This window comes from Aquarana catesbeiana, linkage group LG05 (genome assembly GCF_042186555.1).
Source record: "Aquarana catesbeiana isolate 2022-GZ linkage group LG05, ASM4218655v1, whole genome shotgun sequence".
Taxonomy (NCBI): Eukaryota; Metazoa; Chordata; class Amphibia; order Anura; family Ranidae; genus Aquarana; species Aquarana catesbeiana.
The window spans coordinates 252382027-252409473 of record NC_133328.1 but is presented as its reverse complement, the minus strand read 5'-3'; the positions used below and the strand labels follow the sequence as shown (position 1 = coordinate 252409473).

Here is a 27447-nt window from a genome sequence, read left to right as displayed (position 1 = left end):
TCGCTGTAGAGGGCAGTCATTTCCAGTTTGTGGCGTTACCTTTCGGTCTAGCCACGGCCCCCAGGGTCTTCACAAAGGTTCGGGCCCCAGTGATGGCTTCCCTAAGATCTCAAGGAGTCTCCATAATAGGATATCTGGACCATCTACTTCTAAGGGAATGCTCTCGCCCTACACTAATTCTAAACGTGTCAAGTACAGTGCGCATCTTGCGACACCTAGGTTGGGTACTAAATCTGGACAAGTCGGCTCTTTGTCCGACCCAAGCCTTAGTGTATCTGGGTCTGGTCTTGGACACCGCCCAAGAAAAAGTGTTCCTTCTGCCCTTAAAGGTCGCCTCCATAGTGGAACTTGTACAGAAGGTGAAAAAAGAACTAGCCCCTTCTATTTGGCTGTGCATGTGACTACTGGGCAAGATGGTGTCATCTTTCAGCGCAGTGCCATATGCACAGTTCCACTCCAGAGTGTTCCAGAACAGTATTCTAAAAACCTAGGACAAGTCAGTGCGAACCCTGGATCAGCCTATGGTTCTATCTTCACAGGTTCCATGGAGCCTCTCTTGGTGGTTAAGAACCAGCAACTTAAAAAGGGGGAGGTCTTTCCCACCTGTAGCATGGAAAGTGGTAACCACGGATGCCAGTCTTCTCGGCTGGGGAGCAGTCCTAGAGGAAGCATCTGTTCAGGGAGTATGGTCCCAGACAGAGAGGACTCTGCCCATCAGTCTACTAGAGATTCGGGCAGCTCGTCTGGCCCTGCGATTCTGGACGTCCAGGTTGCAAGGGTTTCCTGTCAGAGTCCAGTCCGACAACTCCACAGTAGTGGCATATATCAACCACGAGGGAGGTACCAGGAGTCGGGCAGCCCAAAGAGAGGTAGAACATATCCTAACCTGGGCAGAAAAACATGTGCCTTTTCTGTCGGCAGTGTTTATCCCGGAGGTGGACAATTGGCAGGCGGACTTCCTGAGTCGCCAGAAATTGTTACCAGGAGAATGGTCCCTGTATCCCGAGGTGTTTCTACAGATCTGCCAATACTGGGGGACCCCAGATGTGGATCTGCTGGCATCCAGATTCAATGCCAAACTGGACAGGTTTGTATCCAGGACCAAGGATCCGCTTGCTGTCGGGATAGACACATTAGTGGTTCCTTGGGATCAGTATTCTCTGATGTATGCGTTTCCTCCAATCCAGATTCTGCCGCACTTACTATGCAGAATACAGGAGGAACAGAAGCCAGTGATCTTAGTGGCCCAGGAGATCATGGTACTCAGAGATTGTTGGCAGTAGGGGACCCGTTGGTCCTCCCTTGCTGCCCAGACCTGTTGTCTCAAGGGCCCATATTCCATCCTTCTTTACGGTCGCTGAATTTGATGGCCTGGCTATTGAGACCAGAATATTGAAAGACCGTGGTATAATGGGTTCAGTCTTGTCCACTTTGATAAACGCTAGAAAGTCAGTTTCTAGAGCTATCTGTTACAGAGTATGGAAGTCATACATTTCTTGGTGTGAGAAAAGGAAATGGAACCCTTGTAGGTATACGATTGGAAGAGTTCTCGCCTTTCTCCAAACAGGAGTAGACTTGCAGCTCGCTTTAGGCACAATTAAGGGACAGATTTCGGCCTTATCTGTTTTTTTCCAGAGACCAATTGCATCCCATTCTTTGGTGCAGACCTTTGTCAAGGGAGTAACGCACCTGAGGCCACCGCTTAAACCACCTTTGTGTCCTTGGGACCTAAATTTGGTACTTTCAGCCTTACAGAGTCAGCCCTTTGAACCTATTAGGCATATTCCATTTGTCCTATTGACGAGGAAATTAGTTTTTCTAGTGGCTATAACTTCGGCTAGAAAGGTGTCAGAATTGGCCGCCCTTTCTTGCAAGGAACCTTTTATGGTTCTTCATCAGGACAGAGTGGTCATGCGTCCTCGTCCGGATTTTCTTCCGAAGGTAGTCTCCAAATTTCATTTGAATCAGGATATCATTTTACCTTCCTTTTTTCCAAACCCTAAAACTAGGGAGCAAAAGTCGCTTCACTCACTGGATGTGGTGAGAGCGATAAGAGTTTACTTGGAAATGTCAGCTCCTTTTCGGAAAACTGACTGTTTTTTTTGTCTTGCCTGAGGGTCCTAAAGGACAGCCGGCAACAAGTTCATCTATATCCTGGTGGATTCGAAAGGCTATTGTCCAGGCATATGGATTAAAGCGCAGGGTTCCACCCCGGGATTTAAGAGCACACTCCACTAGAGGGGTTAGTGCATCATGGGCAGTACGTCAGCAGGTGTCTATGGCTCAGGTTTGCAAAGCAGCCGTTTGGTCTTCAGTTCATACGTTCACCAGGTTTTACCAGGTGGATGTGAGATCTCAAAGTGAGACTGGTTTTGGCCACAGCATGCTGCAAGCTGCTTTATAATCTCAGGCCCGTTGGGCTTAGGGATAATGTGTCCCCCCCCCCCCCCCCCTCAGATGCATTGCTTTAGGACATCTCACATAGTCATTATTATGGTGCTCTGTGTCCCGTGATGTACAATAAAGAAAAACTGATTTTTAAAACAGCTTACCTGTAAAATCCTTTTCTTGGAGTACATCACGGGACACAGAGGTCCCTCCCCTCTTTTTGGGATCGTCATTGCTTGCTACAAAACTGAGGCACTTCCTGTATAGGAGGGGTTATATGGGAGGAACCGTCTTACTATTGGTTGCCAGTGTCCACCTGAAGGTAAGCGTATAACCCACAGTCATTATTATGGTGCTCTGTGTCCCGTGATGTACTCCAAGAAAAGGATTTTACAGGTAAGCTGTTTAAAAAATCCATTTTTTTATTCACGGCCGGCGGTCCTCTTTCACATAAAAGTGGTCTCAGAGGCGGATTTGTCACAAGATCAGTTTTATGTGCTGTGGGAGAGGTGCCCCCCACAGCTGCCTCCCGGCGTCTCCGCTATTTACTGGAGCCGTTGGAAGCAGCGGAAGTGATCCAAGGATGGATGGGCAGGAAGTCGCGTGAGGGCATGATAGCCCCACTCAACTCTATGCCATTGGAGGACCGGTGCGACATCACTTCCACCCTCCAGCCTTATAGGGACATTTTTTTGTTTTTTATTGCTTTTAAGTGTAAATGTGAGACCTGAGGTCCTTTTGACCCCAGATCTTACATTAAGGAGGCCCTGTCATGCTTTTTTTTTTTTTACAAGGGATGTTTACATTCCTTGTAATAGGAATAAAAGTGATCCATTTTTTTTTTTTCTAAAGAGACACTGTGAAAATAAAAAGTAAAATAAGTAAGAGTTTTATATTTTTTTTGAAGCATCCCGGCCCTCCGAGCTCGAAGCAAACACATACACAAGTCGTGCCCACATATATAAACTGTTCAAACCACACATGAGGTATCGCCACGATCGTTGGAGCAAGATGAATAGTTCTAGTCCAAGGCCTCCTCTAAATCAAAGCTGGTAACCTGTAGAAATTTTTAAACGTTGCCTATGGAGATTTTTAAGTGCCAAAGTTTGTCGCCATTCCACAAGCGGGCGCAAATTGAAGCATGACATGTTGGTTATCGATTTACTCGACGGAACATTATCTTTCTTTATCGTACATCACGGGACACAGAGCACCATAATAATGACTATCTGGGTTATACACCACTTATAGGTGATTGGACACTGGCAACCAATAGACTGAAAGTTCCCCCCCATATAACCCCTTCCATACAGGAAGTACCTCAGTTTTTTTTCACCAGTGTCTTGAAGGTGAATGGTCATGGCTGTTTGAAGCTCTTCAAAACTTAATTATGTCCCAGTAAAGGGCGCTATGATCCGATCCATTCGGATGGCATGAAGGCTAAAATGGGTGGTACCCGAGCCTCATGGGAAGGAGAGAGGATTCCCTGAGGTTTTGCCTGTAATGCAGCCTTATGGTGCTGGACCCTGCGTAATGGCAACAGTGTTTGTTCTGACCAAGGTGCTTTCCTGCAGGGTGCTATACGGGTCCAGGGGAGTGGATCCCAGGTTAAGGGGGGCCCAGTCTCTGAAGGTCTTTTATGACAAAGTTCATCGTGATGGGTGAAGATTGGACTCCGGTTATGTTCAGAGTCCTGCAGCAGGAATGGTGTAGTCTGCAGTCTGCATTTGTTTGCAGTTTCTCTTTTTTTTTTTTTTTTTTAAAAAGGGGGAAATCTGACGGTCTGTCCTCCTGGTTTCCACTGGGAGCATTGTGCCATTTAATCATACTATGCACTCTTACTCATGTGGCTGCGGTTTCTTCTCCAGCCACTAGAGGGCGCAGGCTCGCTCAGTATGGCCTATTTTTTATATAGGCAGGAAGTGGAAGGGCATCCATGCCATGGTTCAACAGGTTCTGTAGGCCTCTGGAGACATAGCAGCAGCCTAAAGATACTAACAAAGTGTGAGTACTTACTATGGGAGAACTATGTGAAGACAAGTAATGATTATATGCTGCATATTTACTGCTTATCCGGGGGGACTGTACAACTGAAAGTTAAAACACCCCTGGATGGTTAGCAGTTCACTTTAAAGTGTTGACTGCTCTATAAGCAGGTGCAGCGTAGTGTACATGCTTGCAATCTTGTTGCTTAAATGCATGTTTAAATACACACGTTTGGGAAAACGTGAGCATGGTTGCATTTTTAAGGAGTTATATCTCCAGTATAGTGCATATGTGCTTGGCTAAATCCTGCAGGTCTAGTTGGGCCCAACTTCAGTTAAGCAGGTGCTTGCAAAGCCACTGAAACGCACGGTTGCTGGAACATGTACGGTTGCTAAAAAAGCAAGGTTGTACAAAGATGTATGTTTTTATGTTATACATGGTTATACATGTTTGCATAGATACATGATGATGGTTGCACAGAATGCATGGTTTCTTAAGCATGCATGGATGCACAAAGATGCAGGTTTATTCATGTTTGCATTAAATGTACAAGAATTTACATGTTTGCATAAAGATACATGTTCATGGTTCCACAGAATGCATAATCGCACAGAGATGCATGGTTATTAATGCTTACATAAAGATGCATGTTTGGACATGTTTATATAAATGGACATGATTTTACATGGTCACATAAAGATGCATGGTCGCATATAGGGCCGAAACATCTAATCGATTAATCGGCAACTAATCAATTATGAAAATAATCGATTACTATTTTCATAATCGATTAATTGGCCAGTAACATAATGAGGTTAAAAAAAAATAAAATGAGCCCTTTATAGTACAAAAAGAGCAAATAATCGCTACTGTAAATATTACTTTCACAGTTCTACAGTAAAAAAATGAACCCTTACAGAAGTGACTATTTGCTTTTTTTTTTTTTTGTACTATAAAGGGCAATTTTTTTTATTTTTAACCCCATTATTTTACTAAACATCTTAGACCTGGTTTACATCTATGTGTGTTTTTTGGTGCTTTTTGCAGAAACGCACTACAGTTCATTTACATGGTTTCCTATGGGACACGTTCACATCTATGCTTTTTTCAGCCACTGCGTGTTTGGAAAGGGTCAGGGACTTTTTTTTAACACAAAACTGTGCTTTTTTTGGTTCAATGTACTTCAATAGAGAAGCATGTAATGCGTTTTTGCAGCAATTTGTGTTTTTTAATCTGCCCAACAACAAATTGGCCAACAAAATGCAAAAACACAAATTGCAGCAAAATCACGTGTGCAAAAATCAAGAAGCACTGCAGAAGCAGATCATAAGCAAACTGCATAGGTTTGTACCGAGCCTTATGCTGGCCACACGGATCAATTTTCAATGAGAATATTCATAAGAAAAATCTTTATACATTCGCTGAATGAAAGAATGTTGTTTGAAATTTTCTCTTGCTTTTAACATTTCTGTTTAAAATGAATGTAATCTCTGAAAGAAAACCACATACACTGTCTGAAAATTCCTTTGACCAAGAAGTTTTCTATCATTTTCAAATTTTCCCATCACTGTGGTTGAAAATGAATGTCAATTTGACCCCACTAACAATTAGAAAATCGAAAACGAAGTTCTTAAAATTACTGAGTGGTTTCGAGATTTTGCTCCCTAACCATATAGTTGGTTATTTATATTTACCACTGCATAGAGATATTTAAGAATAAATTGCCTTTTTTTAAAAAAACTTTACATATTAACTAAATTATACACCACACTTTTTTTTTTTTTTTTAATGTTATTAATCAAAACAATAATCGGCCAACGAATCGATTATGAAAATAATCGTTAGTTGCAGCCCTAGTCGCATAGAAATGCTTGATCGCATAAAGATGCTTGATTGCATAAAGATACATGATTATACATGTTTGCTTAAATATACATAGTTATACATGTTCACTCAAGGATACATGGGGGGTTGTTTGCGGAGGGCGAATGCACTTTGCACTGCGGGTGCACTTGGGTGTACAGTCGCTCTGAATCTAAGGGGTAGATCTGAAATGAGGCGATTTTTATCATCCAATCATGTGCAAGGTAAAATGCTGTTTTTTTTTTTCCTTGCATGTCCACCTCAGATCTACGGTTGCTCTACTTCCAAGTGCACTTGCGGTACACTTGTGGTGTGGCGTGTATTTGCCTTTGGTGAATAACCCCCATTGTTGCATAAAAAAACTTGATCGCATAAGGTTGCTGGATCGCTTGAAGATGCTGGATCGCTTGAAGATGCTGGATCACTTGAAGATACATGGTTGCATAAAGATGCATGTTTATACATGTCTGCATAGATACGTGTTGCATAAACACGTTTCTTAAGCACTTGCTTATAGCGAGAATGCCTGTTTCCAGGGGCACGTGTTGCATGAATGCGTGTATACAAATCATACTTTAATATTTGGCCCAAATGCATATTTGCATGAACACATGCTTCCATAGAAGTATATTGATTAATCACATGCTGGCATGTTTTAATTTGTACTGCATACATATGTTTATTACATTAAGCTGTATACAGATGTACTTTTCTCCGGGACTATTTACCTATGTTCTCATTTACATAAGACTGCATGCATATAGGCCGATTTGCCTGGGTGCTTGTTTGCCTGAGGGTACATTTGTATGAGCGTATTGACCCTGTACTGCAGGGTTCTCAAACTGGTGGCCCTCCAGCTGTTGCGAAACTACAAGTCCCATGAGGCATTGCAAGGCTGACCGTTACAAGCATGACTCCCACAGACAGAGGCATGATGGGACTTGTAGTTTCGCAACAGCTGGAGAACCGCCAGTTTGAGACCCCTGCTGTACTGCATACATGAATGGCAAGAATACTTGTATACCTGCATGTTTGCATGCCTGGGAACTTGCATACCTAAGGGCTTTCATAGAGTCAAACTAACATTGTTTTAGGCCTGCATCCTTGGAGGACTGTTTATTAGGTTACCTGTTTTACCGGTTAAACAGTTCCAGAAAAGAGGCAGCCGGGGGAAGCAGGAGCACCACTCTCAAGTTCTGTGATCTGGCAGGTATCCGCATCCCCCAATGGACAGTGGTTTTGGATGCATCTGAACCACTGTGGTGTTTGGCATTGCAGTATGTCCTGACGCATTCATTTTTCGTCAGACTGCGGCCACATCACCTTGTTCATGCCTGATCTTGGTTGATTGAAGCCTAAGCAAAATCAAGCCTGGTTAGTATACAGATGGGAGACTGCCCAGGAATACCAGATGCTGTAAGCTATTCCCCACCTGGGTGAGGGAAGCATCTGAGGCTGCTGTTTTTTTTGCGTGCATCTCAGGCCAGTAAGACTTAGGGCAGTCTCTGAGGTGGTTTGTTCCACTCAAATAAGAACATTAAGTCTATCTTTTTTTTTTTTTTTTAACTCATTTATTTTTATAAATTTTTACAATGTCGTGTATAAATTCACACTTAAATAACCTTCAATACATTAATATACTCAGTTTGTATTTACTTCCTTTAAAAGGGGGGAAAAAAAAAAAAAAAAGACCATTTAGAAGAGACACAACTACTACCAATACCTCAGCTCTCTCTCCTCTGTGATTATCTAACCTTTTATGATCCCTCTATCCTTTTATAACCCCTCCCTCCCCTCTCCTCCCTCCCTAATCTTTTTTGATAAAGTGCAACTGTTCTTTCGATACACCGTGTCTATTTAAATACCAAATATATTATGTGTTCTTATTTCTCTCTTCTCACTCTTATTTGCCACTTCCCTTCGTCCTCTCCACTCCCCCTTATTTTCCCGATAATATCCTCCTAGTCTTTGAATATAATCAACTCTCCCTAGTTATTCCCTTTAAGGGGGGCATCCCATTTTATCTAGCCAGGGCTGACACCTGGGAGCTCAAGTCCAATATCCTTCTCCACTGTTCTCCTGTTATTTTTTCCCCCAGGTCCTCTTCCCATCCCTTCTTCTTTTTAGCCAGTCTTTCCCCATTAATGGTTTTACTACATATCTGTTCATATATCTCTGATATTAAGCCTTTGGAGGATCCTGTCATAGCTATTTTTTGTATAAGAGGTACTTTACACCATTCCACCCTTTCTGTTTTAAAGTGGGCATTCAGTCCATGTCTAATTTGAAGATACCGGTAGAATGATTGGTTTGGGATACCGTACTCACCCCATAACTCCTCAAATGATTTCAACATACTCCTATCCTATAGTTGCGGGAGTTTTCTGATACCACAAACCTCCCACTCATTTATTTTACCCAAGGGGATCAAATCTGGAAATTGCTTGTTGTCCCAAATTGGGGTATATTCTGTTAACCCCGTGTATCCCATTACTACCCTGGCCGCCTGCCATACTTTTGTTATTAGTTTTAATGTGGGGCATCCAGCGAGTAGGGAGTCCGCTTCCACCAAACTGCTATGCAAGGCTACCTGTAGCATCATTTGTACATTTTTATTACTCTCCCCTGGAATATTACATCCCCTGAGATGCTGCAACTAGGCAGCCAAGAAATAACTGCGAGGGTGTGGAACTGCCGCTCCTCCCTCTTTTATTGGTAGCTGCAGTATCTGTAAGCTAATACGGGCCTGCCCCTTCTTCCAGATTAGTTCCCGGAACAATGTTTCAATTTTTTTTGAACCATCTCATTCCGATCCAAACATGAGAATTATGTAGCTGATACAAGAGTTGGGGCATCCAGATCATTTTAATGAGGTTAATTCTTCCAGCTGCTGACAGAGGAAGACAACTCCAGATATCACACTTCCGCTGAAAGCAGAAGGGGAGCAAGATTATCCTCAATATACTTACCTGGGTCCCTTGTTAACCATACTCCTAAATACTTCATCTTGTCTACCACCCTTAGTTACCCAACCGAGGATGGGAAAAGATCTATTGTGTCTACAGGCATCAGGGCTGATTTCTCCCAGTTAATTACCAGACCTGAGAGCTTTCCAAACTCCTCCACTATGTTCATAACCCCTGCCAGGGATGCGTCTATATCTCTGAGGAAGAACAAGATGTCATTTGCATATAATGCAATCCTTTCTTCTCCCATCTCTTTTAAACCCCTGTATCCCCCTTGCAGATCTAATCGCAATTGCTAATGGTTCTATTGCTAAAGCAAACAATAGAGGTGACAGGGGACATCCCTGCCATGTTCCCCTCTCCAGCTGGATCGGATCAGAGTATGTATTATTAATCCTTATGTTAGCGCTTGGTGTCTTATAAAGTGCTTTCACCCAGCCTATAAAAGTGGGTCCGAACCCAAACACCTCCAGAGCCCGCCACAAATAGTCCCACTCCAAGCTATCTTAAGTTCTCAAGCCGCTGAACATCCTTTGGTTTTCAGATAAGTAGACGGTTCAATGATGACCTCTCTGCAAGAGATACATTTCGGAGTCCATACTTATGTATAAACCCTCATCTTCATGGGGCAGTTTTTCTCCAGGCTCATCAAAGATTTCTGTAATTGCAGTGGAAAGCTGTTTTATTTGTGAATCCTTCCCTTTCGGTTGGCCACAGCTGGAAGTTTCTCAAAGCATCTAGCCCCAGTGCTGGGCTTGCTGAAAACGCCTCAATACTCTTTACCTCAATCTTGGCCCAAGAAGCAGTCAATTCCAGGGGTTCCTTTGATATATTGCTACAGGAGGAAACTGTGTTTAGGTCAAAGCACGTTCTTTACATACAGCCCTACTCCAGGTCTTGGTAGAGGTTAATTCTCTTTCGGGAACTTGAGGATCCAGGCATTGTATTTCTGGAAGGCTCTGTTTCCAGGGTGTTGCAGAGCAAAGATTGATGCTTGATATTCTTCCTTTTCAGGAATTTGGAAAATAACCACTGATGCCAGTCTCTCTAAGCTGACTTGAGGCTGACTACAGGTCAGTTGGCTTGGTCTCCACAGGAGAGAATACTGTCCAATAGCTTGGAATTTTTGGCCAGTATGTCCTGCTCTGGATTATAGGACAAACCTGTTGTAGGTTCAATCTGGAAATGCCTCTGCAAGCATAGAGGTGTGTGTGTGTATGTATATCTATCTCAACCACCAAGGCGGCACCAGAGGTCATACGACTCATGGAGGTGTACCACATTCTGTCCCGGACAGTAGAAGTGCTGTCTCCATCGCCAATACATACTCCAGATATAGGATAGTGGCAAGGGGAACTCTGCAAGGGGATCGACTAGATTACAAGTTCTACAACAGTTGGGACAGGTGTGTCTGAGACAAGAGTTCCACTGCCAATGGTGGTACGTGTACTGGTAGCACCTTAAGGTCTAGTTCTATCTTACTTGACACTTTTTTCCCTGTTTCGGATTCTGACACATCTTTTGCGAAGAATCCGTAAGGCAGTAACATTGATACTAGTTTTGGCCGAATTAGCCCAGTGGGGCTTGGTACGCAGACATAGCGGGTCCTGTGGGGATTACTCCTTTTGGACACTCCCAGTCCAGCAGGACCTGATGGTCTTGAGTCCTGTATCTCAGCATTGTTGAGCCCCTGGAAGCCAGCTTCAGGGAACTTTAATTACAGGACTTGAAAATATTTTTTTGCCTGGCATGAAGCCAGGAAGTGGCACCCACTTAAATATATGGGTGGGAGCTTTTCTCTTTTTCCAGTCAGTAAAAGAAAGGAGTTTGGCCTTAAGTACCGTTAAGGGTCAAGGTTCATCCCTAGAGGTCGGCCGATACATGGCCGATATTTGGTGTAATCGGCATCAGCAAATTGTGCTGATAAAAAAGGCTGCTATAACTTCAGCACGACTTGCAAATGACTTCTGTAATTAAAGTCAATACAAGTTGCCTGAAATCTTCTGTGAAGCAATTCTCCTCTCTCTGGGCAGCCTGCCAAATCTGATAAAAAGAACCTGAAGAGATACAATGTTTACACTTATGAATGAACTAAACTCCCTGTGTAGAAGCTCTGTTTAACCATTTAAAGACTAAATCTTTTCTGACATTTGTTGCTTACAAGTAAAAATCCTGTATTTTCTGCTAGAAAATCACTTGGAACCCCCAAACATTATATATATATTTTTTTTAGCAGAGACCCTAGGGAATAAAATAGCGGTTGTTGCAATATTTTATGTCACACGGTATTTGCGCAGCGGTCTTTCAAACGCAATTTTTAAAAAAAAAAATACACTAATTAAAAAAAAAAACTAAGCAGTAAAGTTAGCCTGTTTTTTTTTTTTTTTTAGTCCAAAAGTTTTGATTACCTGTTTTTGTGTATTTAATATTTAAGATAGTTTTTATTTATTTTTTTAAATCTAAATTCTACATACAAGTGAACTGATTGGAGGTTTGTTTTGTTTAATAAATGTTTAAATGTAAAAAATTTTCTGTATCACTTAAGGTTGCTTTTAGGGCTGAAACAACTAATCGATTAAGCGACAACTAATCGATTAATGAAATTAATCGATCAGCCAGTAACATAATGGGGTTAAAAAAAACTAAAACAAGCCCTTTATCGTACAAAAAGAGCAAATAATTGCTACTGTAGATGTTACTTTCACAGTTCTACAGTAAAAAAAAATGAACCCCTTACAGTAGTGATTATCTGCTATTTTTTTTTTTTTTTTTTGTACTATAAAGGGCTAATTTTAGTTTTTTAACCCCATTATGTTACTAAACGTATTAGACCTGGTTCACATCTATGTGTTTTTTGGTGCTTTTTTGCAGAAGCGCACTGCAGTTCATTAACATGGTTTCCTATGGGACACATTCACATCTATGCTTTTTCCAGCCGCTGCGTATTTGGAAAGGGTCAGGGACTTTTTTTTTTTTTTTTTACGTAAAAACGGTGCTTTTTTGGTTCAATATACTTCAATGGGGAAGCTGCAGAAAAGCATTTAATGCGTTTTTCCAGCAATTTGTGTTTTTTAATCTGCCCAACAATAAATTGGCCAAAAAAAAAAAAAAGCAAAAATGCAAATTGCCGCAAAATCTCGAGCGCAAAAAAATCAAAACGCACAGCAAAAAGACTTGCAGAAACAGATCAAAAGCAAACTACATAGGTGTGTAGCGAGCCTTATGCTGGCCACACCGATCAATTTTCACACGTGAATATTCAGACGAAAAATCTTTGTACGTTCACTGAATGAAAGAATGTTGTTTGAAATTTTCACTTGTTTTTAACATTCTGTTTTTAAAATGAATGTAATTTCTGAACGAAAACCACATACACTGAAAATTCCTTTGACCAAGAAGTTTTCCAAATTTTCCCGTCACTGTGGTTGAAAATGAACGTCGACTTGACCCCACTAATCGAAACTAATGAACTAAAAAACTAAATGAAATTTTTTTTTGAAGGAAGACATTTGATGTGAGTCTGAAAATATTTATCAGATTCACCCTTTAATAGTATATACAGTATTTCTCTTCTGTCTATTATTCTCAGAGTGGATTTAATATTTTGCTCCCTAACCATATAGTTGGTTTATATTTACCACTGCATAGAGATATTTAGGAATTAACTAAATTATACGCCACACTTTCATTTATTTATTTTTTTAAGGTTATTAACCCGATTAATCGATACAATAATCGGCCAACTAATCGATTATGAAAATAATCGTTAGTTGCAGCCCTAGTTGCTTCCACAATGGAGCGGGCATGCGTTGACTGTAAAACGCTGCTAGTTTTAGCGGCGCTATTCGGCTGCTAGCGGGGCGCTTATAACCCAGCTAGCAGCTGAGGAAGGGGTTAAATGCGCCGCTGCCGAGGCTTCGGCAGCGGTGCGCATTCATTTCAATGGGCAGGAGTGGTGGTATACACCGCTCCAAAGATGCTGCTTGCAGGACTTTTTTTTAACCTCCTGCCAGCGCATCGCCTCAGTGTGAAAGCACTCGGGCTTTCACACTGAGACTGCAGGGGAGCCGTTTTACAGGCACTTTACAGGCGCTATTTTTAGCCCAAAAGCGCCTGAAAAACGCCCCAGTATGAAAGGGGTCTAACTGTTAGATTAGAGTTAGATGAAGGGGGGAAAAAAAAAAAGAAATCTGCCTAATATATTGGCCCAAAAAAATCGGCATCACATATCGGCCATTGGCCAACCGCGATTTCTAAATATTGGCATTGGCCAGAGAAAAACCCATATCGGTCGACCTCTATTCATCCCTATCCATATTTTTTCCAGGGGTCGTTGTTTCTCGCACCTTTTTTTCATACCTCATACAGCAGGTACAGTGGGGCAAAAAAGTATAAGTCAGCCACCAGTTGTGCAAGTTCTCCCACTTAAAAAGATGAGAGAGGCCTGTAATTGCCATCATAGGTATACCTCAACTATGAGAGACAAAATGGGGAAACAAATCCAGACAATCACATTGTCTGTCTGTTTTTTTTTTTTTTTTTTTTTTAAAGAATTTGCAAATTATAGTGGAAAATAAGTATTTGGTCACCTACAAACAAGCAAGATTTCTGGCTCTCACAGACCTGTATCTTCTTCAAGAGGCTCCTCTATCCTCCACTCATTACCTGTATTAATGGCACCTGTTTGAACTTGTTATCGGTATAAAAGACACCTGTCCACAACCTCCAACAGTCACACTCCAAACACCACTATGGTGAAGACCAAAGAGATGTTGAAGGACACCAGAAACAAAATTGTAGACTTGCCAAGGCTGGGAAGACTGAATCTGCAATAGGCAAGCAGCTTGGTGTGCAGAAATCAACTGTGGAAGCACTAATTAGAAAATGGAAGACATACAAGACCACTGATAATCTCCCTCGATATGGGGCTCCACGCAAGATCTCACCCCGTGGGTCAAAATGATCACAAGAACGGTGAGCAAACATCCCAGAACCACACGGGGACCTAGTGGATGACCCGCAGAGAACTGGGACCAACGTAACAAAGGCTTCCATCAGTAACACACTACGCCGCCAGGGATTAAGATCCTGCAGTGCCGGACTTGTCCCCCTGCTTAAGCCAGTAGATGTCCGGGCCCGTCTGAGGTTTGCTAGAGAGCATTTGCATGATCCAGAAGATAATTGGGAGAATGTCATGGTCAGATGAAACCAAAGTGCAACTGTTTGGTATAAACACAACTGGTCATGTTTGGAGGAGAGAGAATGCTGAGTTGCAACCAAAGATCACCATACCTACTGTGAAGCATGGGGGTGGCAAAATCATGCTTTGGGGCTATTTCTCTGCAAAGGGAACAGGACGACTGATCCGTGTACATGAAAGAATGAATGGGCCATGTATCGTGAGATTGAGTGCAAACCACCTCCCATCAGCAAGGGCATTGAAGATGAAATGTGGCTAGGTCTTTCAGCATGACAATGATCCCAAACACACCCCCCGGGCAACGAAGGAGTGGCTTCGTAAGAAGCATTTCAAGGTGCTGGAGTGGCCTAGCCAGTCTCCAGATCTCAACCCCATAGAAAACCTTTGGAGGAAGTTGAAAGTCCGTGTTGCCCAGTGACAGCCCCAAAACATCACTGCTCTAGAGGAGATCTGCATGGAGGAATGGGCCAACATACCAGCAACAGTGTGTGACAACCTTGTGAAGACTTACAGAAAATGTTTGACCTCTGTCATTGCCAACAAAGGATATATAACAAAGTATATTGACAAAATACTTATTTTCCACCATAATTTGCAAATCAATTCTTTCAAAAATCAGACCATGTGATTGTCTGGATTTGTTTCCACATTTTGTCTCTCATAGTTGAGGTATACCTATGATGACAATTACAGGCCTCTCATCTTTTTAAGTGGGAAAACTTGCACAATTGGTGGCTGACTAAATACTTTTTTTGCCCCACTGTAACTTGGACAGACCCACCTGTCAGGCCATTCTTGTGTCCTTGGGACTTGAATTGGTCTTGACTGTCCTTGCAGAGGCCACTTTTTGAAACAATCAGGGGATTCTGTTGGTCCTTTTATCTCAGAAGGTGGCTTCTTTGGTTGCTATCACTTCACAAAGTAGAGTGTCAGTATTGGCGGCTCTTTCATGCAAGAATGGAAAGCGCTAAACATATGGAAAATACATATAGTGAATGTGCTCTCATACACCAGCCTGATATTTGAATAAATCATATATCCGAATATGTGCAACCATATAGATAATAAACAAAATGAAAATTAGCAAAACACCTGAAAAATATATATGTGTAAAATAGTCCAAAAAATAATAATCATGACAAAATAATAGGCCAAATGAGATTGTGTCCAAAGGGCCTACCCGTGAACTATAAATGTCCTTCCATAAATAGTGTAATCTTCAAAATCAGAACTAGTGCAGAAATCTACCACCATTAAGTAAGGGGTTACTGCTTACCGGTGGCCCGTGATCCCCCGCTACAGAGGATCAAGGGAAGCCTGTATATAGAAAAGCCCTCCAGAGCATATCGGGTGCATCAACTATCCTTGATATAATGGGGATGGTATTACATATCATATCTCCAGAGACACCCAACAAAACTCATAACACTCCAAATATCCTCATTTCGTTTCACACTCATGGGTGGATGTACATGGCATGGAAAGATCTAAGTGCTCCATAGTGTAAAACCTTCAAAGTTTATTGTGTAATAAAATACTTTAATGAACTTACATTAAAGTAAGCAGAAAAAACGCTTTAGTGTCTGGTGCATTGCCAGGTAGCACACAGACTAACCCATCCTTCTGGAACCATCAACAACACGAGGTGACGTCAGCGCGTCGCTCCGCCCTACGCGTTTCGTAACAGGTTACGTTGTCTAGGGGCACGGGCGGCGGGCTGCGTCACCTCCCTTTTATACCTTGGCAACCCAACCAAGCCTCATCCTGGGTCATAGTCCATCAATGGACATGCGCAGTAGCATTATGGGAGCTGATGACATCCATAAGCCACATATAACGGGTCAGGGTCGGGGTCCACAGTTATTAAGATTATGATTGCACAAAATACTTAAATAAAAGTCAAATTTATATAACCATAGGCATTCACTCACTGACAGAACCATAAAGGCAAGGACACAGGGAGAAATTTAAATATAAAAATACAAAAATTAAGAATGCCTAGTATCGCCCAACATAGGCGGAAGTGGGTTAGATGTTCACACCGGTGACTTCACAGCCGCCACGCCGTGCGACACCTGGTGGTCAAAACCATGTATCACACTAAAATATAAAACAAAAAAAAATAAAATCAATGTCCAATGACAAAAATCTAGGACATTCCTAGATCCAATATCACAAACTAATTTAATCTCCAAGAACACTAAACGTAAAATCCTGTGCAACGTCTATTCAAAAGAGGGACTCAAACTTTAATAATAAAAATTCCAAAAGTTTATAGCCGTCAGATATAAATCGGACAGCCGGAATTGAAGCCCAGATTTACAAAAGGGTCACTCCACTAACAACATAAGTGACATCCAGTGATAAATAACAAGATTGCAGGCTCTCAATACTCCGGTGGCCCAAATGCCATATTTAAAAACGATTGTGTATAGAACACAGATATGTTATAGGGGGAAACTGGATCTTCTGATGTAACACATATAAAAATGTGTATATAATGTAGGGACATCCAGACGGACGAAGACCTAGAGCTAAGAGGCCTGGTTAAAACTTACCCCTACCAAACCCTAATAGAAAAGCTGGACAGCATCAGTATTAAATAATATATCCATCTATCTCACAATTTTACATGTGCAAAAAAAGTACCTAAAAGTCCCATCATAAGGAAAATTAATCAAAAATATAAAAATAAATAAAAATTATTGAGAAAGAATCAAGCATTAAATACTCACTACAGTATGAACCCCCCCATCAAGAATTATTGATGAAGGCGCTCACATCTGTATCGACATTGAGGCCAAAGGGGGTATAGGTCCTGGCGTCTGAGGCATGTAAATTAGACGCAACTGCACTGAGATTGGTACCTTTTGAAGAACAGGCGGCCACTCTCTTCAGTAGATTCGTGGAGAAAAGCTATGACCAAGATTTTCTGTTCCAAGCTGTGAAAACAGCACGTGACAAGGACAGGTCATTACTCTTGTCAGATAGACACGCTAATGGGGTTGATAACTCTAATGTTGCACCGTTTCATAATCAATCATAATCTATGTTAATAACTATGGCCCCCGACCCTGACCCGTTATATGTGGCTTATGGATGTTATCAGCTCCCATAACCCTACTGCGCATGTCCGTTGACGGACTAGGACCCAGAACGAGGCTTGGTTGGGTTGCCAAGGTATAAAGGGAGGTGACGCAGTGCGCCACCCATGCCCCTGGACGATGTGACCTATTACGAAATGCGTAGGGAGGAGCGACGCGCTGACGTCACCTCGTGTTGCTGTTGATGGTTCCAGAAGGATGAGTTAGTCTGCTACCGGCCGACGCACCAGACACTAAGGCGTTTTTTTCTGCTTCTCTATGTAAGTGCATTATTGTATTTTATTACACAATAAACTTTAAAGGTTTTACACTATGGAGCACTTATATCTTTCCATGCCATGTACATCCACACATGAGTGTGAAACGAAATGAGGAGATTTGGTTACTTAACCACTTACCGACCGGCTCCTGTACATATACTTCGGCACTTTTGAAGGTGGTTATCCAAGTAACGGCAGCAGCTGCTGCCACAACCGAGGTATCCATCTTTACAGGAGCCGGTCGTGTTTCCGATAATGGTGGTCTCTGCGGCAGGTTCGCTGCGAGATCACCGCTATTGGCGGCGGGAGAGGTGCCACCCCCCTCCCGCCGCTCTCCCACGCCCTCTGCCGCTTACCGGAGCCGTCGGTATCGGCGGAGGTGAACGGGACCTGTCACTTCCTCAGTATGGAGATGAGTGAGGCTAAGATGGCCCCCACCCATCTCCATACCATAGGAGGGCGGAAGCGACGTCATAACGTCAGCTTCCCCCATTTGCCTTAAAGGCATATTTTTTGTTGTTTTTCTTTTTCTTTTTCTTTTTTTTTTTTGCATTTAAGTCCAAATATGAGATCTGAGGACTTTTTGACCCCAGATCTCATATTTAAGAGGACCTGTCATGCTTTTTTCTATTACAAGGGATGTTTACATTCCTTGTAATAGGAATAAAAGTGATCCAATTTTTTATTTTTTTTTAAACTGTGAAAAAAATAAAGTAAAATAAATAAGAAAAAAAATAAATTTTTTTTAAAGCGCCCTGCTCCAACGTGCTCGCGTGCAGAAGCGAACGCATACGTGAGTAGTGCCCGCATATGAAAACGGTGGTCAAACCACACATGTGAGGTATCAACGTGACCAGTAGAGCAAGAGCAATAATTCTAGCCCTAGACCTCCTCTGTAAAGCAAAACACGCAACCTGTAGAATTTTTTAAACGTCGCCTATGGAGATTTTTAAGGGTAAAAGTTTGACGCCATTCCACGAGCGGGCGCAATTTTGAAGCGTGACATGTTTGGTATCAATTTACTTGGCATAACATTATATTTTACAATATAAAAAAAATGGGCTAACTTTACTGTTTTTTTTTTTTTTTATTCAAAAAAGTGAATCTTTTCCAAAAAAAGTGCACTTATAAGACCGCTGAGCAAATACGGTGCGAAAAAAAGCATTGCATTGACCGCCATTTTATTCTCTAGGGTGTTAGAACCCCCAAACATTATATATTGTTTTTTTTTTTCTAAGTAATTTTCTAGCAAAAAAACCTGTTTTGAACATGTAAACACCTAAAATCCAAAACGAGGCTGGTCCTTTAGTGGTTAATGGTGGTGGATTTCTGCACTAGTTCTTATTTTGATTTTGAAGATTGCACTATTTATGGATGGACTGATTGATGATTTATAGTTCACGGGTGATACTGCCGTGTAGGCCCTTTGGACTATTTTGTTATGATTATTATTTTTTGGACAATTTTACACATATATATTTTTCAGGTGTTTTACTAATTTTCATTTTTGTTATCTATATGGTTGCACATATTTGGATATATGATAATTCTAATATCAGGTTGGTGTATGAGAGCACATTCACTAAATGTATTTTTCATATGTTTAGCGCGATTCTATGTTTTCCAATTTTGATTACTGTATATATGTTGTGCAGGAGAATTGCTGCTGTAATTGTTCACATGTTACTCCACTGTAACCTTTGGGATTGGGTACATGTGTTTTAATTTTTATTGACCTTAGCGCAGTTTATCTTTTTTTTCTTTGTGCTTTCATGCAAGAAGACATTCTTGGTCTCACATCACAAGGTGGTGATGCGTCTTCATTCATTTTTCTGGCTTAAGTGGTTTCTAGTTTTTCACTTGAATCAGGAAAGCTCGCTACCTACTCTAGAGGTAGTTCAGATGCTCAGGGTCTACTTGAGTTGTCATCACAAGTCAAGAATCCTGGTTTGTGCTGCCAGAAGAGCCCAGGAAGGGCAGGCGGCATCCAAGTCGAATATTTAGCGGTGGATCTGCCAGTTTATCAATGATGCCTGTGGTTTAAATGGCAAAAAAACATTTTTTTTTCTGGGGAGAGATTATCTACCAGGTGTGGGAGTATATTGGGCCATCCATCATTGGATGTCGGTGGCCCAGGGGTACAAGACCACTATTTGGTCTTTGGTTTATACATCTACAGGGTTTTGACCAGGTTGATGTCAGTCACGTAGAAAATACTGCCTTTGGCCTCAGTGTATTACAAATAAGAGTAGGTCCTCTTTTGGTGGCAGTTTCTATAATAGTGTCACCCTCCCCTCATGGGCATTGCTTTAGGACATCCCAGATGGTCATTATTATGGTGCTCTGTGTCCCGTGATGTATTTTTCCTACAGTTTAAGTGTAAAATCCTTTTCTTGGCGTACATCATGGGACACAGAGGTCCCTCTCCTCTTTTCTGTGCTCTTCATTGCGTGCTGCAAACACTGAGGTACTTCCTGTATGGGAGGGGTTATATGGGGGTAACTTTCTGTCTATTGGTTGCCAGTGTCCAATCACCTATAGGTGGCGCATAACCCAGATGGTCATTATTATGGTGTTCTGTGTCCCGTGATGTTCTCCAAGTAAAGGATTTTACAGGTAAGCTGTAGGAAAAATAAATTTTTTACATCTTAGAAAAAAAATTGGGCTAACTTTACCGTTTTATTATTTTTTTAATGCAAAAAAGTATATTTGTTCCAAACAAATTAAAAATTGCGTTTGTAAGACCACTGGGCAAATATGGTGTGACAGTAGGTATTGCAATGATCTCCATTGTATTCCCTAGAGAGTGTGTATGTGTGCGTGTGTGTATATAATATAAGATATAGATATAGATATAGATATATATATATATATATATCTATAGATATATATATATATCATATATATCTATAGATATATATATATCTATTAGATATATATATATCTATTAGAGGTCGACCGATATATCGGCCGGCCGATATATCGGCCGATATTTGGCTTTTTTTACTTAATCGGCATCGGCCGATTGTGCTGATAAAAAAGCCGATTGTAACTTCAGCGGGACTTGCAAATGACTTCTGTAATAGAAGTCAATTGCAAGCTGTTTGAAGTTTGTTTTCTCTCCTCCTCTGGGCAGCCTGCCAAATCTGATAAGAAGATACATTTGTATCTCTTCGGGTTCTTTTTATCAATAGACTGAACTCCGTGGAGAAGTTTTCAGTTTAACCTTTTAAAGACTAAATCTTTTTTGACATTTGTTGCTTACAAGTAAAAATCCTGTATTTTCTGCTAGAAAATCACTTAGAACCCCCAAACATTATATATATTTTTTTAGCAGAGACCCTAGGGAATAAAATAGCGGTTGTTGCAATATTTTATGTCACACGGTATTTGCGCAGCGGTCTTTCAAACGCAATTTTTTTTTTAAAAATACACTAATTAAAAAAAAAAAAAATAAAACAGTAAAGTTAGCCCATTTTTTTTTTCGTCCAAAAGTTTTGATTACCTGTTTTTGTGTATTTAATATTTAAGATATAGTTTTTTTTTAATCTAAATTCTACATACAAGTGAACTGATTGGAGGTTTGTTTTGTTCAATAAATGTTTAAATGTAAAAAATTTTCTGTATCACTTATTACTTAAGGCTGCTTTCACACTGGAGCGGGCATGCGTTGACGGTAAAACGCTGTTAGTTTTAGCGGCGCTTTACCGTCATTTTAGCGGCGCTATTCGGCTGTTAGCGGGGCGCTTATAACCCAGCTAGCGGCCGAGGAAGGGGTTAAATGCGCCCCTGAAGTGCTGCTGCCAAAACGTTATGCAGGTGCTTCGGCAGCGGTGCGCATTCATTTTAATGGGCAGGAGTGGTGGAGCAGCGGTATACACCGCTCCAAAGATGCCGCTTGCAGGACTTTTTTTTTTACATCCTGCCAGCGCATCGCCTCAGTGTGAAAGCACTCGGGATATCACACTGAGACTGGAGGGGAGCCGTTTTACTGGCACTTTACAGGCGCTATTTTTAGCCTAAAAAAATGCCCCAGTGTGAAAGGGGTCTAACTGTTAGATTTTATGAGATGAAGGGGGAAAAAGAAAAAAAAAAAAAAAATCGGCCTAATATATCGGCCCAAAAAAATCGGCATCATATATCGGCCATCGGCCACCGCGATTTCTAAATATCGGCATCGGCCAGAGAAAAACCCATATCGGTCGACCTCTAATATCTATATCTATATATATATATATATATATATATATATATATATATATATATATATATATATATATATATATATATATATAGATAGATAGATAGATAGATAGATAGATAGATAGATAGATAGATAGATAGATAGATAGATAGATAGATAGATAGATAGATAGATAGAGAGAGAGAGAGAGAGATATATATATATATAGAGAGATATATATATATAGAGAGATATATATATATATATATATATATCTCTATATATATATATATATATACACACACACACATACTCACAGAAGTGAGTACACCCCTCACATTTTAGTAAATATTTTCTTCTATCTTCATGTGAGAACGCTGAAATGACACTTTGCTACAATGTAAAGTAGTGAGTGTATAACGGTGTAAATTTGCTGCCCCCTCAAAATAACTCAACAGCCATTAATGTCTAAACCGCTGGCAACAAAAGTGAGTACACTCCTAAGTGAAAATGTCCAAATTGGGCCCAATTAGCCATTTTCCCTCCCCGCTGTCATGTGACTTGTTAGTGTTACAAGGTCTCAGGTGTGAATAGGGAGCAGGTGTGTTAAATTTTGGTGTTATTGCTCTCACTCTCTCATACTGGTCACTGGAAGTTCAGCATGGCACCTCATGGCCAAGAGCTCTCTGAGGATCTAAAAAAAAAAAATTGTTGCTGTACATAAAGATGACCTAGGCTATAAGAAGATTGCCAAGACCCTGAAACTGAGCTGCATCACGGTGGCCAAGACCTTACAGCGGTATAACAGGACAACCTGTCATTGCTCAGACCATACGCCGCACACTGCATCAAATTGGTCTGCATGGCTGTCATTCCAGAAGGAAGCCTCTTCTAAAAATGATGCACAAGAAAGCCAGCAAACAGTTTGCTGAAGACAAGCAGACTAAGGACATGGATTACTAAACCATGTCCTGTGGTCTGATGAGACCAAAATAAACTTATTTGGTTCAGATGGTGTCAAGTGTGTGTGGTGGCAACCAGGTGAGGAGTACATTGACAAGTGTGTCTTGGCTACAGTCAAGCTTGGTGGTGGGAGTGTCATGGTCTGGGGCTGCACGAGTGCTGCCGACACTGGGGAGCTACAATTCATTGAGGGAACCATGAATGCCAACATGTACTGTGACATACTGAAGCCGAGCTTGATTCCTTCACTTCGGAGACTGGGCCGCAGGGCAGTATTCCAACATAACTACCCCAAACACACCTCCAAGATGACCACTGCCTTGCTAAAGAAGCTGTGGGTTAAGGTGATGGACTGGCTAAGCATGCCCCCAGACTTATTCCCTATTGAGCATCTGTAGGGCATTTTCAAACAGAAGGTGGAGGAGCGCAAAGTCTCTAACATCCACCAGGTTCGTGATGTCGTCATGAAGGAGTGGAAGAGGACTCCAGTGGTAACCTGTGAAGCTCTGGTGGACTCTATAGCCAAAAGGGTTAAGGCAGTGCTGGGAAATAATGGTGGCCACAGAAAAAGGGCCCAATTTGGACATTTTCACTTAGGGGTGTACTCACTTTTGTTGCCAGCGGTTTAGACATTAATGGCTGTGTTGAATTATTTTGAGGGGACAGCAAATTTAGGCCCCTTTCACACGATCGGACCGTTCAAGGTCCGCCTGTCAGTTTTGACGGCGGACCTGAACGGGCACTCCATGTTAGCCTATGGAGCGACGGATGTCAGCGGGGACATGTTTGCTGACATCCGACCCCGTCCGATCCGCTAAAAGCAGACGGATGGCCCTACGTCCGGATCCGTCACTATCGGATCGGGTGAGATCGGATGAAAACGGACATACTGTCCGTTTTCATCCGATCCCTCCATAGGCAGCAGTGGTGCCTGACAAGCCCCTCCCCGCTCAGTGAGCAGAGAGGGACCTGTCATCCGCCGGCTCAGCGGAGATCAACGGAGATTTGGGGGTTCTATGTAATTTTGGTACAGATTTCTTCAACTCTGTATTCTCTTTTTATATGTGCACTAAAAAAAGTTTTCATAAACATTTGTGTAAGGTTTTCATTTTGTTTGTCTTTTTTTTTTTTTTTTTTTTTTCCAACCACCCCACCTGGTTGGAAAAAAAAAAATGTAAGAAGAATTGTACAGTCAATATTTTATTATTGACATGACATACTATTGTGTTTGCTTTTATTTTTAAAAAAATTACACGTGTGTGTGTGTGTGTGTGTGTGTGTGTATATAATTCAAATCTCTCTATTTTTCTTTAGATGTTTGATTGGATAACGCATAATAAAGGTTTGTTTTTAACAAGCTACACGGATATTGGCATCAGTAACAATCAAGCTATGGATCTTCAGACGCAACACAACCATTTTGCTATGAATTGCATGGTAAGCAGAGTTTTCTAGAAGTGAATATAACCTTTTTTAATTTTTAAGACTTGCATAAAAATAGTAAACGATTTAAGCATCACGCCAAGTGTGTTATTGCTAGTCTCCAAGTAGACTACATCTCCAAAAGGAGAACACGCCAACATTCTGGGGATGATGGCTGGTATTTTATTTCATGTATTTATACAGTTTGCTGTATTATGTTCTATCAGCCTTTTTCCAGTCACCTCAGTGAGCAGCAAACCTAAAAACCTTTTTTTCCTTTTTTAAAGGTGGCAGGGACTTATGAACAAGCTAGTGGGGCAGGTTTTTCTTTTTTTTTTTAACCGCTTAAGGACCGGAAGATTTTCCTCCTTAATGACCAGGCCATTTTTTGCAATACGGCACTGTGTTGCTTTAACTGACAATTGGGCAGTCGTGAGACTCTGTACACAAACTAAAATGACGTTCGTTTTCCCCCACAAATAGAGCTTTCTATTGGTGGTATTTGATCACCTCTTGTTTTTTTAATTTTTTCGCTATAAACAAAAAAAGCGTCATTTTTGGGAAAAAACTCAATATTTTTTGCTTTTTGTTAAAATAAATATCCCAAAAAAATAAAAAAAAAATGTTATCAGTTTAAGCCAATATGTATTCTTCTACATATTTTTGGTAAAAAAAAAATGCAATAAGTGTATATTGATTAGTTTGCACAAAATTTATAGCATTTACAAAATAGGGAATATATTTATGGCATTTTTATAATTTTTTTTTTTTTAACTAGTAATGTTGATCGTCAGTTTTTAGCGGGACTGCGATGGACATATTGTCCACATTTGACACTTTTTTTGGGATCATTGACGTTATACAGCGATCGGTCCTGTCACTGGCAGGGAAGGGGGTTAACACTAGGTGGCGATCAAAGGGTTACATGTGTCCTAAGAAGGTGTGGGGGGAGTGTACTGACTGGGAGTAGAGAGAGATCCCTGTTCCTGACCACTGGGAACAGCAGATCTCTCTCTCCTTCCCTGTCAGAACGGGGATCTGTCTTTTTACATTGACAGATCCTTGTTCTGTCTCTCTGAGGAGCGATCGCGGGTGGCCGGCGGTCATCGCGGCCGCCGGCCACGCACATCCGCTCCAGGGTCGCTCCCGCCCCCTATACCCCTTAAAGCGGCTGCCATGAAACTACGGCGATTCGCGCAGGGGAGCCTGCTGCCGTATAATGACAGGGGCTGGTGGTTGGCAAGTAGTTAAATTATTTATTCTATTCATTCTCCTACTTGTAAAAATCAGTTTCTTTCTTTTTTTTTTTTGTTTGAATATTACTTAAAACTGTTAAACATATTTGTATACAGTGAGGGGAAAAAGGTTTTTGATCATCTGCTGTTTTTGTACGTTTGCCCACTGACAAAGAAATGATCAGTCTATAATTTTAATGGTTTATTTTAACAGTGAGAGACAAAAGCAACACAAATATCCAGAAAAACATAAAAAAAAAAAAAAAAAAAAATGATAAATTGATTTGCATTTTAATGAGTGAAATAAGTATTTATTTCTTCTTGAGCCACGCCTTTGTTGCCTTGGCTATGTGTTTTGGGTCATTGTCATGCTGGAAGACCCTTCCACGAAGGCTGAGGGCAGGAGGTTCTCACCCAAGAGTTGACGGTACATGACCCCGTCAATCGTCCCTTTTGATGCGGTGAAGTTGTCCTGTCCCCATAGCAGAAAAACACTCCCAAAGCATAACGTTTCCACCTCCATGTTTGACGGAGGGGGTGGTGTTCTTGGGGTCATAGGCAGCATTCCTCCTCCTCCAAACATGTTGAGTTGTTGCCAAAGAGCTAGATTTTGGTCTCCTCTGACCACAGTTCTATCAGTTCTCCTCTGAATCATTCAGCTGTTAGCAAACTTAAGAAGGGCCTGTACATATGCTTTCTTGAGCAGGGGGACCTTGCAGGCGCTGCAGAATTTCAGTCCTTCACGGTGTAATGTGGTAACAATTGTTTTCTTGGTGACTGTGGTCCCAGCTGCCTTGAGATCATTGACAAGATTCTCCCGTGTAGTTCTGGGATGATAACTCACCATTCTCATGATCATCGAAACTCCATGAGGTGAGTTCTTGCATGGAACCCCAGACCAAGGGAGATAATAGGATTTTTAAAATGGCTTACCCGTAAAATCCTTGGGAGTACATCGCAGGACACAGAGCCTTTGATAATTACTAAGTGTGTTAGATAGTAACCATCAGGTGTTTGGACACTGGCAACCCTAATTACAAGGTGAGTTCCTCCCTATATACAGTAACCCCTCCCATATGGAGAGTACCTCAGTTTTGTAGCAAAGCAATAAGTATCCCAATGTATAATCCCGAAGAGGGGTGAGAGCTCTGTGTCCCGTGATGTACTCTCAAGAAAAGAATTTTACAGGTAAGCTGTTTTAAAAATCGTATATTCTTGTTCATACATCAAGGGACACAGAGCCTTTGATAATTACTAAGTGGGCTGTGCCAGAGCAATGCCCAAATTTGAGGGGAGTGAGACACAGATCAGAAACACAGACCACCATTGGACATGAGGACCTATACTGCTGCCTGCAGCACACTGCGCCCGAAGGCGGCATCCTCATGCCCTCTTACATCCACCTGATAGAATCTAGTAAATGTATGGACTGAAGACCAAGTTGCAACCTTGCAGATCTGAGCCATGGAGGCCTGATGATGCACTGCCCAAGAAACACGAACTGCTCTAGTCAAGTGCGCTTTAACCTGAAAAGGAGGAATTTTCCTCTTCAAACCATAAGCCTGAATAATAACCTGTCAAATCCATCTAGAGATAGTGGACTTTGACGCTGCCTTGCCCTTTTTGGGGCCTTTTGGCAGTATAGACAATCAGTCTTTTGTATCTGAGCCATTGCCTGCAGATTATGACTGCTCTTAAAACATCTAAAGAGTTTAAGTTTAACAACTTCTCTGCGGGCTGCGGATCTGGTAAAAAGGACAGTAGGACCACATCTCAATTCAAATGGAATCCTGAAACCACTTTAGGCAAAAAGATCGGGTGAGGATGCATCACCACCCTGTCTTCGTGAAAAATCAAATATGGCTCCTTACATAAAA

At 41.5% G+C, this 27447-nt stretch overlaps 1 protein-coding gene across 1 annotated transcript in view; it reads left to right on the top strand.

Annotated features, from left to right (window-relative positions):
- Positions 1-27447, top strand: part of TRIO (trio Rho guanine nucleotide exchange factor) — a gene marked incomplete in the record, with an annotated part of 1361655 nt that overhangs the window by 182681 nt on the left and 1151527 nt on the right. Inside the window, 1 exon segment of the mRNA XM_073630705.1 lies at positions 24228-24350. Coding sequence (XP_073486806.1) covers positions 24228-24350 — 123 coding nt within the window.